The sequence below is a fragment of the Eleginops maclovinus genome, chromosome 9 (assembly GCF_036324505.1).
Source record: "Eleginops maclovinus isolate JMC-PN-2008 ecotype Puerto Natales chromosome 9, JC_Emac_rtc_rv5, whole genome shotgun sequence".
Lineage (NCBI taxonomy): Eukaryota > Metazoa > Chordata > Actinopteri > Perciformes > Eleginopidae > Eleginops > Eleginops maclovinus.
In genome coordinates, this window is record NC_086357.1 from 449,598 (window position 1) to 464,767 (window position 15,170).

General features: G+C 43.7%; 1 protein-coding gene across 2 annotated transcripts in view; it reads right to left on the reverse strand.

The window, feature by feature from the left end:
- The window catches only part of frem1b (Fras1 related extracellular matrix 1b), a 65,651-nt gene that overhangs the window by 16,379 nt on the left and 34,102 nt on the right, over window positions 1–15,170 (reverse strand). For both annotated transcript variants that reach the window (XR_010166394.1, XM_063890725.1), the window contains exons 21-25: window positions 12,027–12,171; window positions 10,382–10,523; window positions 9,526–9,730; window positions 5,384–5,648; window positions 2,212–2,632 (exon numbers count right to left, since the gene is read on the reverse strand). Coding sequence is in view for 1 of the 2 variants with exons in the window: in XM_063890725.1 (XP_063746795.1) it covers window positions 2,212–2,632; window positions 5,384–5,648; window positions 9,526–9,730; window positions 10,382–10,523; window positions 12,027–12,171 (1,178 nt within the window). In the remaining variant the exon portion in view is untranslated. The remainder of the gene's footprint in view (window positions 1–2,211; window positions 2,633–5,383; window positions 5,649–9,525; window positions 9,731–10,381; window positions 10,524–12,026; window positions 12,172–15,170) is intronic.

Consider the following 15,170-nt stretch of genomic DNA (forward strand, 5'->3'; position numbering starts at 1 on the left):
TTTTCACTCTCGCAAGGATCCTGGAGGGGGCCTGGGAGTACGCTCATCTGGTCTACATCTGCTTTGTGGATTTGGAGAAGGCGTATGACCGGGTTCCCAGGGAGATACTGTGGGAGGTGCTGTGGGAGTATGGGGTGAGGGGGTCTCTACTCAGGGCCATCCAATCTCTGTACTCTCAAAGCGAAAGCTGTGTCCGGGTCCTCGGCAGCACGTCGGACCGATTTCCGGTGAGGGTTGGCTTCCGCCAGGGCTGCGCTTTGTCACCAATCCTGTTTGTGATATTCATGGACAGGATTTCGAGGCGTAGTCGTGGGGGAGGGGGTCTGCAATTTGGTGGGCTAAGGATTGCACCACTGCTTTTTGCAGATGATGTGGTCCTAATGGCTTCATCGGTCTGTGACCTGCAGCACTCACTAGATCGGTTCGAGGCCGAGTGTGAAGCGGTTAGGATGAGGATCAGCACCTCCAAATCTGAGGCCATGGTTCTCAGCAGGAAACCGATGGACTGTCCACTCCAGGTAGGGAATGAAGCCTTACCCCAAGTGAAGGAGTTCAAGTATCTCGGGGTCTTGTTCTCGAGTGAGGGAACAATGGAGCGTGAGATGGGCCGGAGAATCGGAGCATCTTTTTTTTACTCATGTACATTATTGGTGACTGTGCAGTTTAAGTTCATTTTATATTTTTGTTATATTTATAAATCACTCTTTAAGGAAGGAAAGTAGAAATGAAGTGCAATAACAGGAAATGCATCTCAAAAGCAACAACAACCACAATAATTTCAACACATACACAAAAAATCTAATTACATGACCAGAGCCAATCTTTGTCAGGTCCGCAAAGTCTGCTGCCAGATATATTGCTCATCTTTCATGTGAATAGTATCAGAACAGAAACAGAAAGTACATTTTGAAAACAATTACTAGAGATGTACTTGTTCTTGTTCAGAGACACAGATGCAATTCTGTGTTTCAGCCACTAGATGTCACTCCTGTCATGTGTAACAATCAGATGAATGAACGTTGTTTACCAATTTGTTCTTAATAAATGTACAACGATAAGTAAAACATTTAAAAAAAAAGATTAAATCCAAAAACCAGACAACCTCACTGGCCATATTTAAACGTCTTTTAAAACTTACTAGTTTTTTATTTCAAATGTTAAGATATGAGTTGTAACTATTCAGGCACCTTCTGTATGTTATTGACCTGATGGGAGCAGTCTTTATTGTGAATACAGGACATGAAAGAGCTCTGCCAACATTCTTTTGTGTAATCTTCTCAAAGACTATGCACCACCAGCCCTGTGAAAGGGATGATTATAAATGCTCAATATTTTTTTGATTAGGTATATATAACGAAATTACTCTTTCACCTTCTGAGTCATAAAAAGCAACGTGATGAGTGGGTGTGTGAAAACATTCATGAAGCCTTTAAATACTGGCACAAACACACATGCTAAATGACCTCATACACACACACACACACACAGACACACACACACACACACACACACACACACACACACACACAAATGTTTAGTAGTGTGTGCATGTGTCCATCTCTGAGCAGGTAGCATGCAATGTCATAGAGGCTCTCTGCATCAAATATTTACCTTCAGTCCAGCTGAGCGTCCGGCAGCTTCTCCTCAGAAACAACATCGGGCTTCATGGGAGAGCATCTCCAAATTCAAGGTGAACATTTGGTATTTCTAGTTTATGTTTTTTTTCCTTCTGCTACGCTATATTAACTGATGCAGAACGTGTTCCTTTGTGTTTGGAGAGAAGTGTTCTTCTAAAGCTTAATAAACGTTTTAAAAGCCTTTAGGACCAATCATACAACTGAACACAGAGCTGTTTTTCTGAACACCTCATCAAAGTAGATTTTTTTGTAATATTAATCCAAAAACATAAACAAATTTTAAAAAAAAAGGTATTATTTAACTTCTGCTTTTATCAGCACTACTTTTTAAACCTTTCTCTTCTTGAAAGCTTTTAGAAATGTTTGATAAATGTTTTTTGTCAATGAGTTTCCACTCCTGACCCTGTCTTTATTGCTCTGTCCTCATTTATAAATAATATAAAGTAAAAATGTGCTTATTACACAGCAGAGTGTAGTATAACTTCCTATGGCTGCATACTTCAGTAAAGCCTCCGGCTGCAGCTCAGCACACACTCTTCTTTGTTGGAGAAAGTGTTCTGTGTGTGCTGCTCACCTGTATGTTAAAGACAGCTGGCTCTTCCCTCAGGTGTCCAAACTCCAGGTACCCGCTGTTGGTCCCGTCGGTCGGCAGGAAGTAGAACCTGTCAGTGTCCTCTAGGCTGCCTAGGTTATGTTGGTAAGCCAGGTTCAGCTGGTCCACATCTGTTTGGGTGAACTTTAATGGGGGAAACAGAGGGACTCCTCTCAGCAGCAGTCTGCCATGGCGGGGCGGCTGTGTGATGACGAAGCTCAGGCTGGAGGTGGCGGTGTCGGGGTCGGTTAGCTGCATCTGGGCGGGGGTGACGGTCTCCGTGGAGCCGTCCTGCAGCTGGAGGCCGGTGTTGTGGTGGAGGGTTGGTGGGATGCGGTCACCGTGCTCAATGGTGAAGTGCAGTGTGCCGCTGCGGGACGAGTCGCCGTTGGTGACCACGAAACTGTCAAAACAAAAGGACACAAAGTGAAAACAGATCGGATATGCAGATCTCATCATGTTAATGTGTTCTTCATAATTACATGTACATTTAAAACAAGCTATTTAAGATTCACACCATTAATATCACCACTCAAATATGAATCTATGGTTGTTGCAGCGTCCAATCAGATGGAATCTTTTTGTCACAGAGAGTCACAGAAATTCAAAAAATAACAGTTTATATACACCAACAAACACGTTAAGATTCACTCAGCTACCAAAGGCACATTTCAATTTGTGTTTCATACGGGATAAGTTATGTCTTATCATAGTTATTTAAAAAAGATCCACAAATTGCAGCATATTTGTTTTCTTTTGTGATGATAAGAAACTCCTGACATAATAAAAACATGTTCCCTCTAGACTTAACTTGTTGACTTTCTTAACTTATACATAGTATTGTCCAGCAGTGGTCAGTAGGGGCTTGGACTGGGAATCGTAGGGTCGCCGGTTCAAGTCCCCAAACAGACATGGATATATGGAAAGTGGACTGCTACTTGGAGAGGTCCCAGTTCACCTCCTAGGCCCTGCTGTGGTGCCCTTGAGCAAGGCACCGGACACCTCCAATCCCCCCTCCCCATTGCTCCCCGGGCGCTGCACAATAGCTGCCCACTGCTCCTAGTACTAGGATGGGTTAAATGCAGAGGACCAATTTCACTGTGTGTGCTCTGCTGCGTGCATGTACAGTATGTGTTTAATAAAGAGGGTTTCCTCCTCCGATTCTATCTATTTGTTTGTATTATGCTAAAAATGCCAGCCATAATACAGAATCAGCCTATATAATTCCCCATTTGTTGGTTTACTTTTCTCCCATTGAACTTCATGAGTACATTACTTTTCCCTCTGTTCTCTCTTGTTTTTTCATGATGGACTCAGCTACAGATGTTTCTCCTTGTGCAACCTTGTTTTGCAATATGATAGCAAATGATCCATGAATCTTAATAAGGTTGTGATAAAAAGTCATACTGATTGCTAACCTAAATGTTTCAAACCCAGATATCTTTTGTTACTTGTAGTGCACATATTTGGACTGTTCAGTAAGTAGTATGTCTCTTGTAAGTCCCACAGCCTCAGCCTTCAGCCTTCAGCCTTCAGCCTTCAGCCTTCAGCCTTCAGCCTTCAGTAAAACGCTGTATAACTCCTCGATCCCAAGGCCTGATTTTTCAATTCCAGAGACTCAAAGTGAAATAGTTGTGTTCCTTTCTCCTGTGCAATAAAACTATTTGAAGGTACTCATTATCCAATGACTTTTTTCTTTAGCAACATATCGTCATCAATCACTCAAATAAAGCCATGTTTTCATATGTTGACAACCGCACACACCTACTTTAGGGTGACAATTGACAGTGCAGTGGACCCAAAAAAGGAGCTGTGTGTGTGCCTATTTAATCTGCCCCTCAGCACTGCAGCTGCCCCACCACACACACACACACACACCCACACACACACATACACACACACACACACACACACACACACACACACACACACACAGGAGGGTCCTTTTGTGACATCTGGCTTCGATGTCGGCCGTATTCTCCCAGGGACGGCGCTCTGGCCACAGACGCCATGCCAGTTCTGTTGTCATTCTCCTTGTAATGCCTATTCATCATTTGCTGTTATGGCAAACACACAAACACAAATAATGCACAGGTGTGTGCTCCTAATGTGGCCACATTGGTCTGTAAAACAATTTGAGGTCCTCCTCTGTCCTGATATTACATTACATGGCATTTGTTAGACACTTTTAGCCAAAGTGACTTACATTCCAACTGCTCTCCCCTCACCCTACCATCCACGCCCTGACCCAGTGTGCTACTGCCTCCTGACACACACACACACACACACACACACACCCACACCCACACACACACATAATCTGTCTTACACTGATACACAACAGATACTTGAAAACATGATAATTCAACCACAAACACTCCGCCACTAACTCAAAGTCAAAAATGTCGATGTCATGAACCCAATAATGTGTGTTCATGAATAAATATATTATTTATCTGTGTCTTTGTATTTTTTCTATCTGTCTCTCTGTCATTGTATCTGTCCGTCCGTCCGCCGTCCGTCCGTCCGTCTGTCTGTCTGTCCGATCGTTTGTCTGTCCTTCTCCCCCTCCTTCCTTCTCTCAGTCTGAGTATTGGCTGTGATCTGCCCAGGTTGTTGTGAGCCAGACAGCCATCCGGTTAAGGCAGCAGAGGTCTGGGTGACAAACCCGGGGTCTGCACACACTCCAGGTCAGAGTCCACCCCTCCTCCACCCTCCTCCTTCCCCCTTTAAAAAGCCCTGCTGTTGCCAAATTGGCTGGAAAAGCAGATAAACATACTGTAGCAGAGAAAAGCTTCTCGTCTCCTGACACTCTCTCGTCTCGTGGCCAGTTTCTCTTTCGCCGGCCAAATGTTGTGAGTGACTCTTTTTTAGGGTTGACAGAAATATGCTCGTCTCACAATATGTTGGCAGATCATTTGCCATCTATTCTCCCCATGTTTGCAGCATGTTATGCTGTCCTGCAAAATAGCTGCACTTACTGAAAAAGACTGGATCAAACCCAAACAGCTGGACATAACGCTGAAACATGGATGGGTGCCTTTCACATGCTGGAAATATTAAATCAATTCAAGTGACTTATATATAATGTCTAAACAAGGACCAATGATGATGATAACTGAGATTACCCTCACAGACCTCCGAGTCTTCTCACCTGAAGGAGTCTGTATCTGCGTGGTGGCTGTTGTCATGGGTGTAGCACACTCGATGTGCGGCTACATCCAGCTGAGTGAAGCTGCCCAGAGGGATGCCCGGCAGCTGGACGGCGTGGACCAGGCCGTGCCGGGGCGGGACGGATAGCGTGTAGACCAGCTCCTCTGGGAGGCCCGAAGAGTCCGAAGCCAGCAGGATGTCGGTGTTCAGGGCGACCCGCTGTCCCTCCATCAGATGCACCCCCCTGCTCAGCAGCAGCAGCTCACCTGTAGGCAGCGGGGGGGACAGGTGGATCAGTTTGCAAACCATCACTCAACCACTTCCATTTCCTATTTCTATCCTGACAGAAAAGGAATGTGATGGGTTTTTTTGTCACTTATTTACTTTACTGCTCCTCTTTCAAAAGAAAATGTATTTAAATGTATAATGCATTCAATGACTTCCTAAATGTTCTTGGAAATGCGTTTGATACATTTGTTCTTGTTGTACTGTGAATTATTTCAGTCTCCACCAACTGGCTAAAGTTAAAAGGCAAAATGTGGTTTTTTTTTGTAAAAAGAGGATGGATTTGAGTTCAACTTGGCGACAACCAACAATAAAAAAAAAAATCAGTCATCAGTAAATGTCTCAGCACCCAGAGGACATGAGCCAACGCCCCTCCACAGCTGCTCCACCCCCCCCTCCATTAATTATTCACTGGCTGAGGAGGCCGGTCGTTTCTCACCTCCGCTCCTCCAGGATCAGAGGGCCCGGAGCCAGAAGGGCTGAGACCTCGCCCACTGTGTTCACCCGACAGGCAACGCTGGCACGGTGAGCGGGAGTGGGGGTTCAATAATATATGAAGCACGTCCGGTCAGAGGGCCCACAGAGGGCCGAGGTGTATGAAGGTTCAGTGTGTGTGAGTACATGCTTCAGTCTCAGGAAGGTTTGAGCTCTTCTGAATTTAAAAAAACACTTCCTGTTGATTGCTCAGTGTCTCCTTGGCCATGTTGACTTCAAAGTTAAAAACACTGAGGTGAGACAGTTTCTCAGCTGATAAAGACTGGAATGAATTCAACTTCAACTTTTAAGCTGATGTTAAATGAAAAAATCCTTTAACTGATTTAGTACGATTGTTTAAACTGGAACTCTATGAGGTGCTTATTTTTTTTTGTATAAGGAACACAGGTTGAGCTCAACATGCTTTCAACTTTTTCTGTTTACAAAAATTTTTAATAATAACTATCTGTCAACTAAAGGAAATTCCAAAATAGCTTAATACTCGTCAGGGATAATAGATAAACAAATTAAATGAACTACAAATCATTAAAGACAGGAATTAAAACACAAAAAAATAAAAAAATATTCCTTAAGAGAATAAGGTCTGTTAACATCCGAGGAGTTCAACTTAAAACTTGGGGGGAAGTGGTGTTAACGTTAGCTAATAATAACTAGCTGGGAAATGTTTGCACTGCAGCAGCATAATACAATACAATACACGTCATTGCACATAGAAATAAAATAAAATAAGAAATAAACAATTATATTTTATCAGGCCCTTTTCTGCCCATTTCTTAAATACTGCGTCTGTCCTATTGGTTAAAAAATCAAAGTCATAAGATATCCATTTTAACATATAGAATGGTTCCCTATTTCTATAACCTCTTACTACTACTACTGCTACTACTACTGCTACCGCTACCGCTACCGTTACCACTGCCACTGCCACTACCACTACCACTACTACCACTACTACTACTACTACTACTACTACTACTACTACTACTACTACTACTACTACTACTACTACTACTACTACTACTACTACCAAATTCTGAGTTATGTTGTTGTCCACGGTTTGAGATTTCACTCCCATTCATGGTTTGTTAAAGTACCATCACCTATAACTAACTGCCTGCAGTGGGACATCACTGGAATCTGGCATTCTATCTCCTTCGATTATGCTACTTAGGAGGGGTTGCATATATCGACCAGAGGATTTATCTGGGCTGCTTTGTTACAATTATTTAAATAGGAAAGGCAGAGACCCCCTCTCTCTTTAGGTGGTTGGAGGATCTTGAACCTAATCCAAGGTTTCTTTCCATGTCATATAAATCTGGAAATTACCCTGTCCACATTTTGCAATTGTCCGTTCGGCAGTCCAACTGGGAAAGATTGAAACAAAAAATAAAAGTCTTTGGAGAACTGTAACTTTGATCAATTCCACCCTCTGTGCTATACTGAGAATATAGAATATATATTTATATTCCATCGAGACGGATCAGATTTAAGGGGGGACATAATTCAGCGATACATTTTGTCAATATCTTTGGGGATATTTATTCCCAGGTATCTCATCATTACAGCGTCCAATTTAACTTTAAACACATCTCTGACGGATTGACTGGGGGTGTAACTAAACAACAGTCTTTGAGATTTAGTCGGTAGCCGGGTAAAGATCCAGATTCTGTTAAGGTTGTTAATAAACATGGGATGGAAGTGTTAGGGTGCCCTGGGTATATTCAAATATCGTCTGTGGACAAGGCAATTTTTTGTTCTCCTCCAGCCACAGTAATTCTGTGTGTTTCCTCCCACTGTCTTATCCACTGGCTTGATGTCTCTATAGAAATTGCAAAGAGAAGTGGGGATATGGGACATCCCTGCTGACAACCCCGTTCTTATTGGAAGGAGTTAGTTAATGAGCCATTAATCATAATCTTTGCCATAGGTCTGTTGTATAATGTTTATTTTGTCTTAATGCATTTTTCATGGAAACTCCACCTGTGAGCGGTGGACGAGAAGTGCATGGGGACTTGACTTGGGAAGGTCAGCAGTTCAAGACCCCGTAACACCAAAGTGTCCCTTAACAAGGCACCGTTCCCTACACTGCTCCCTGGGCTCCTTCCACTAGGATGGGTCAAATACAGAATGTACATTTCCCCTCTGTGGGACCAGTAAGGGTTCATTCTTCTTCAGCAGCGCTTTGTATAGAAAAGACCAGTCTATTTTATTCTAATAAAACCTGTCTGGTCAAGTCTATCCTTCCCTTCCTTTGACCGAATTGCAATAACTGCTTCTCACAATGATGGCGGAATTTCCCCATTTGCAGTACCCAGTTAAATGTATTTAAGAAGAGCGGTGACAGCAAGTCCTTAAAGGTTTTGTACCAAAGGGCTTCGGGTGGAAGTTTTGGACCCAGCGACCAGCGTGGCAGGAATTATTTGCTTTTCTCGTAGCAGGTTTTCTACAAAAGTAGCCTGCGGAATGATGTTTTGCCCCTTCGACTATACTTTGAAGTCTTCTGTTATCCCACCTTGAACCACCCTTCATGATCTGTGAGTCTAGCCTCCAGTCTCTCCTGTAGCTTTAGCACCTCTAGCAAAGCCTCTTCCACGACCTGCACTTGTCCTCCGCTCCTGAGATTCCATTTTCTGCCTCTTCTATATCTGGAGAAGCCTTGTCTTTCGTTTGTCCAGCAGTTTTCCGTTTCCCCTTTGTCATTACACCAACACCTTGTTAATAACACATGTCTTTTGGACTGTTTTAACCACAGAAAGAAGGCGTCTTGCTGTCAGGCATTACGTTGCCTGCCTAATGGGCACTCAACCGGAAGTCCTATGAGGTGCTTATTTAATTCAATGTATCCCTACAGCAGACCCGGGGTCAGCAAGCCCCCAGTTTGGAGAAACAGGCAATACTGCCAAGGAAGCTAATAAATGTACTGCTGTGTACGGGGGGCAGTAGAAAAATGTATTTGAGCCACAGGAAAAAAACTATATTTCTCTAATTGTTGGCTTTATTTAGAATATTTACCTTGCGGTCAGACATCCCTTTCCCATGTGAAATTGAAGCTGTCATCTATGCTCTCACTGAAGCCACCAGCTTTCTTTGACACAAACATTTCATTTACTTCCAAGAACAGGCATTTTCTGGAATACTGTTGCCTCAGTCTGTTATTAGTTTCATTGTGTGACTATGGAGCTTCGTTGGGTTAGTTCGGATTTACCGAAGCCACACCATAACAGAAACAAACAAGGCAGACCATATATCTGTGTTCTTCAAGGCAAAATGATTGTTTTTGTCAATGAAGTCTGGAAGCTTAGAAGAGAGCATAGATCCTGCTCCTGTTCCCTGTGTGTAAGGGCGGTGTGAAACACAGCTGACCTTTCTGCACAGTGTGGACGGAGATGAAGAAGCTCTGAGCAGGAGTCTCGTTGTCCAGGTCGCTGAGAATGAAACGGAAGCTGTCGTGACCTTTGAACCCAGCGGCGTTTGAAGCGGCAGTATGAGCGTACCACAGGCGGTTCATCTCCACATCGTCCTGAGTGAAGTTCTGTCCGGCTGACAGCTCGGTCCAAGCCGACTCCGTCTGCAGATGAATCGCCACAACATGAGCTAATCTCAACCAAAAACAATGACCATTTCAGAGTGTAGACAAATACATGTATTGTGTATAATCAAAAACACTAGGAAGATGAGGGTAAGAAACCATCTTAAAGTTTAAGAAAGAAATTGAAAATTCTTAAAGGCTAGGTACTTTTCCAGGGATGTGTGAAAACATGTGCAGTTAAATGTTTCCTGTGTCAGTGTTATCACTATTATAGAAATAAACTGCTAAATGTATATACATATTTTACTGCATTTTAAATAATATTCTAGGAGTTCTTTCCTTTCCAGGACTACGTATCCCTAGAAATGTAATTATTCAGAGTTTAGCTTGGTTACAATGCATTTCCCATAATTTCTAACATAACAGCTTTTTAATTCAGTTTATTAAGGTAAAGAATAAAGATAATGTCCTCAACACATAAAGGAACACTTCTCATCATTCAGTTAATCACAAACATCCACTGGACTGGAGGGGATAACTAAAAATAATCTATATTGTAACTAAAGCTGTCAGAGCGACGATGATAGAATATTTTAGATTATGTGGTGGAGTCGAAATATAGACTTGCATAAAAAGTTAATACTTAAGTTAAGTACTTGTAACCATTTACTTTCAGAGTCGTCCCCTCACCTTTATCTGAAGCTTTCCGAAGCGTGGTGCAGCGTTCAGGAAGTAGAACAGATGCTGTGGGGAGGTGTCCGGGTCCTCGGCCTCCAGAGCCACGCTGGAGATCACCCTGCGCTCACCAGGGTCCACTTCCAACCCAGCGTTCCTAAAGACACCAACGAAGAAGAGAATTATCATTGACATAAGTCCGTTTAACATTTTAGAACTGGGATGCAGTTTGGATGACTTTTAGTAGATGTTTCTTTCATGTGGTGTTCAGTTAATAATTGATTTAGTTAGTAAAGAATATGGATTAGTGGTTTAAATGTCCAACATCTACAAGTCCAAGTGGTAATATGGATGTCATTTTTGTTATTTTATTTTTATATTGTAATTTCCTCACTATTTCGTGTACTTTTACATTTACTTTGTATGCTTTTTTTTTAATACGTTGTACTACTATTGTTGGAGGGAGACATTATAATTTGTCAAAATCTGCTGAAAGCGCTGAATACTTCTAATATGTAGTGAAACCCAGTGAAATGTCTCGTGAAGAACACAATTTGATGTGCTGAAAACCTGCAGACACACCCAACAAAGTTTGTGTGAGAGCAGCTTTTCTGGTGGGATCACAGAGATCAAGGGTGGTGTAGTTGTTGGGTGGTGGTGGTGTTTGGGGGGGTGGGCAAACATCAGAAAGTGTCTGGCTGCTTCCTCATTTGGAAATAAAATCCACGCAGGAGAGGATGCTGCCACGTCCATCTTGCAGGAACGCAAAAACAAGGAGGCCGGCATCTGCCAAGTGTGTTACTTCTGCCTGGGCAGCTTTACAGGACCAGCTCGGCCTGTGCCAACAAACTCCCCCCCCACCCCACCCCACACACACACACACACACACACACACACACACACACACACACACACACACACACACACACACACACACACAAGCACACACACACACACACACACACACACACACACACACACACACACACACACACACACCGCAGGTTCGGGGGGGGTCTCAGTGAAGTATGCAAATTTCCAATCATTCGTTCAAATGAAAAATATTCATGCGTGGATTTCCACTCAAGCAAAGAGAGCATCCACTTGTACAAAAACAGGTTAATCCCCCCTTCTTCTGTCCCCCCGTTGACTGTCCTGACCTAAAAATATATCATTGTTCAAAATATATACTATATGATTATTATTTTAAAGCTACATTTTAAAAATATCTATGGCTTTATGTGAGGCAACAGTGATTCATTTATTATTCATCCAAAATAAGAATCCAAAAATATTATAAATAAGTCTGAAATTGGCCATTCTGCATAAAGAGTACATTCACTATTGGTACTTAAGGTTTTAGGCGCCTATACTTACACAATACATTAATAAGGTATATTTAATGGAAGACTTTAATTTGTTACAAAGTATTTCTACATTGTGGTAATACTACTTAAAAACACAAATATAGATATTTTCTCTATTTAAAACTGCATCTGTCGGGCATTCAAAAAACCTCATATTTCCAGTTATATCACAAGAACAAGCATTAAGTACTATATCCTCATATCAGCTCACATCTGTGTGTGTGTGTGTGTGTGTGTGTGTGTGTGTGTGTGTGTGTGTGTGTGTGTGTGTGTGTGTGTGTGTGTGTGTGTACTTAAGCAGTCGTGGCCTCTCGTCGTTGACCAGCAGCACGGTGACCTGTGCCATCCCCTGGACTGTGTGGACACCATCTGTCAGCTGCAGAGCCACAGCATCCTTCTGGGTTTCTGTGTCATCGTGCATGTACACGATCTTCATGCCTGCAGAGGGAGGGACATGGGGGGGGGGGGGGGGGGGCAGGAAGAAATAGAAAAGTTAATATTAGTTAATATAGCTCTTTTTTGTTTTTAATTCATTCATTTATTACGTTTTCATTTTCATACCAGCTGTCTGGGCAAACACCCCTACATACAGTATACACACCAGTGTATCCTGTGCAGATACTTTAATCATAGAGCAGGAGAGGCCGGATGGGGAAGGATAATACAAGACAGACATTTTAAACCTCATTTTGCTGGTCTGGCTTAATCTACATTCTGACTTCCTAATTATAACATAGAATATAATTTTGAAAAAGAAATTTGGCAACTTAGACCTGCTGGTGAACCTAGATGAAAAATGAAAGGAAAGTCAGATGAATTCATCAACGTTATTGTATGCAGTGCTTGAAGTTGGGGAAAGAAAGTGCCAGTACTAACTTATTTACATATGAGCATGTGTATCAGTAAACCATTATTACAAAGAATAACAAGCAAAGTCCTTCTCAATCTTCCATCCATCCATCCATCGTCTCCCGCTTATCCGTCAGGTTCACGGAGGTAACAGCTCCAGCAGAGAGCCCCAAACTTTCCTTTCCCTGGCCACATCAACCAGCTTTGACTGGGGGATTCCAAGGCGCTCCCAGGCCAGCGAAGAGATATAATCCCTCCACCTGGTCCTAGGTCTACCCCTCGGTCTCTTCCCAGCAGGACGTGCCTGGAACACCTCCCTAGGGACAAACAGGATTGGTGACAAAGCGCAGCCCTGGCGGAAGCCAACCCTCACCGGAAATCAGTCCGACTCGCTACCAAGGAACCGGACACAGCTCTCACTTTGGGAGTACAGAGATTGGATGGCCCTAAGTAGAGACCCCCTCAACCCACACTATCGCAGCACCTCCCACAGTATCTCCCTGGGAACCCGGTCATACGCCTTCTCCAAATCCACAAAGCACATGTAGACCGGATGAGCGTACTCCCAGGCCCCCTCCAGGATCCTTGCGAGAGTAAAAAGCTGGTCCGTCGTTCCACGACCAGGACGAAAGCCGCATTGTTCCTCCTCAATCTGAGGTTCGAAGGTGCTGAAAAGGAGGGTCCGGCGACCCTCCTTTTCAGCACCTTAGAGTAAACTTTCCCGGGGAGGCTGAGTAATGTGATGCCTCTGTAATTGGCACACACCCTCTGATCCCCCTTTTTAAAAAGGGGAACCACCACCCCGGTCTGCCACTCCTTCGGTACTGTTTCCGACTTCCACGCAATGTTGATAAGACGTGTCAACCATGACAGTCCCTCAACAGGAGTTCCTCAAAGTGATCCTTCCACCGCCCTAACACACTATCAGTTGAGGTCAACAGTGTCCCATCCTTACTGTACATAGCTTGGATGGTTCCCTGCTTCTCCCTCTTGAGGTGTCGGATGGTTTTCCAGAACAACTTTGGTGCCGACCGAAAGTCCTTCTCCATTGCTTCTCCGAACTTCTCCCACACTCGCTGCTTTGCCTCGGCCACGGCTGAAGCTGCTGCCCTTCGGGCCTGTCGATACCTTGCAACTGCGTCAGGAGTACCCAGGAATAACATATCCTGGAAGGCCTCCTTCTTCAGTCGGATGGCTTCCCTGACCACCGGTGTCCACCAAGAGGTTTGAGGGTTACGGCACCTAAGATCTTGAGAGCACAGCTCCCCGCCGCAGCTTCGGTAATAGAGGCTTTGAACACCGCCCACTCTGGTTCAATGTCCCCAGCATTCACAGGGATGCCTGAAAAGCTCTGCCGGAGGTGTGAGTTGAAGGCTTCCTGGACTTGCGATTCCTCCAGATGTTCCCAGTTCACCCACACTACACATTTGGGCTTAACAGGTCTGTCCAGAGGCTGCCCCGCCACTCGACTCAACTCACCACCAGATGGTGATCAGTTGACAACTCCGCCCCTCTCTTCACCCGAATGTCCAAAACATGCGGCCTCAGGTCCGATGATAAAATAACAAAATCGATCATGGACCTTCTGCCTAGGGTGCTCTGGTACCACGTACACTTATGAGCATCCTTATGTTCGAACATGGTGTTTGTTATGGCCAATCCATGACTAGCACAGAAGTCCAGTGACAAACCACAACTCCGGTTCAGATCAGGGGGCCGCTCCTCCCAATCACGCCCCTCAAAGTGTCTCCATCATTGCCCACATGTGCGTTGAAGTCTCCCAGCAAGACTAAGGAGTCCCCTTCTGGAGCCCCATACAGGAGTCTTTTCAGGGTGTCCAAGAAGGCCGAATACTCTGAACTGCTGTTTGGTGCATAAGCACACACAACAGTCAGAGTTTTCCCCCACATAACCCGCAGGTGTAGGGAGGCGACCCTTTCGTCCACTGAGGTAAACTCCAACAAAGCGGCACTCAACTGGGGGCTTGTAAGTATCCCTTGGGCAACTCAGAGAAGAATGTAGTCCCACCACTATCAAGAAGTAAGGTTCCAGATAATAAATGATCAAAATATGCATTCCTGAGTACAGTAACTACAGTTAACTCAGAATAACCTTCCACTCAGAATAGTAATCCGCAGAGTAAGAGCACATTATGGTCGCAAACACAGGAGTATACATTACATTACATTACCCATTACAGCAGCAGCCATGCCATGTGTCTCCCATCACCTGAAACCCCTGACTACACTCTCATCTCAGTATTTAGATTCTTTAATGCAAAGAAAATAAATAATATTTTAAAAAACTACAACTGCCATTAGATAAGCTGTGCACTGTTATGCAAAACAACACCATATTTGTAGTTTATTTTTAGTTCGCAAAAAGGTGTTGTGATTAAGGTTTGAAAAACATATAGCCTATCTACCAATTTGATCAAAAATGAAAGACAGCCGAATTAGTATTGATACTGCAGGGAGACGTATTGTGTGAGGAGAAATTAAATATGTTGTTTAACTTCGGATATATCTATGATCTACGTTTGGTATTGGGGGTTCTTCCGGTTTGTCCAAAAGTATTCTAATTTGGGC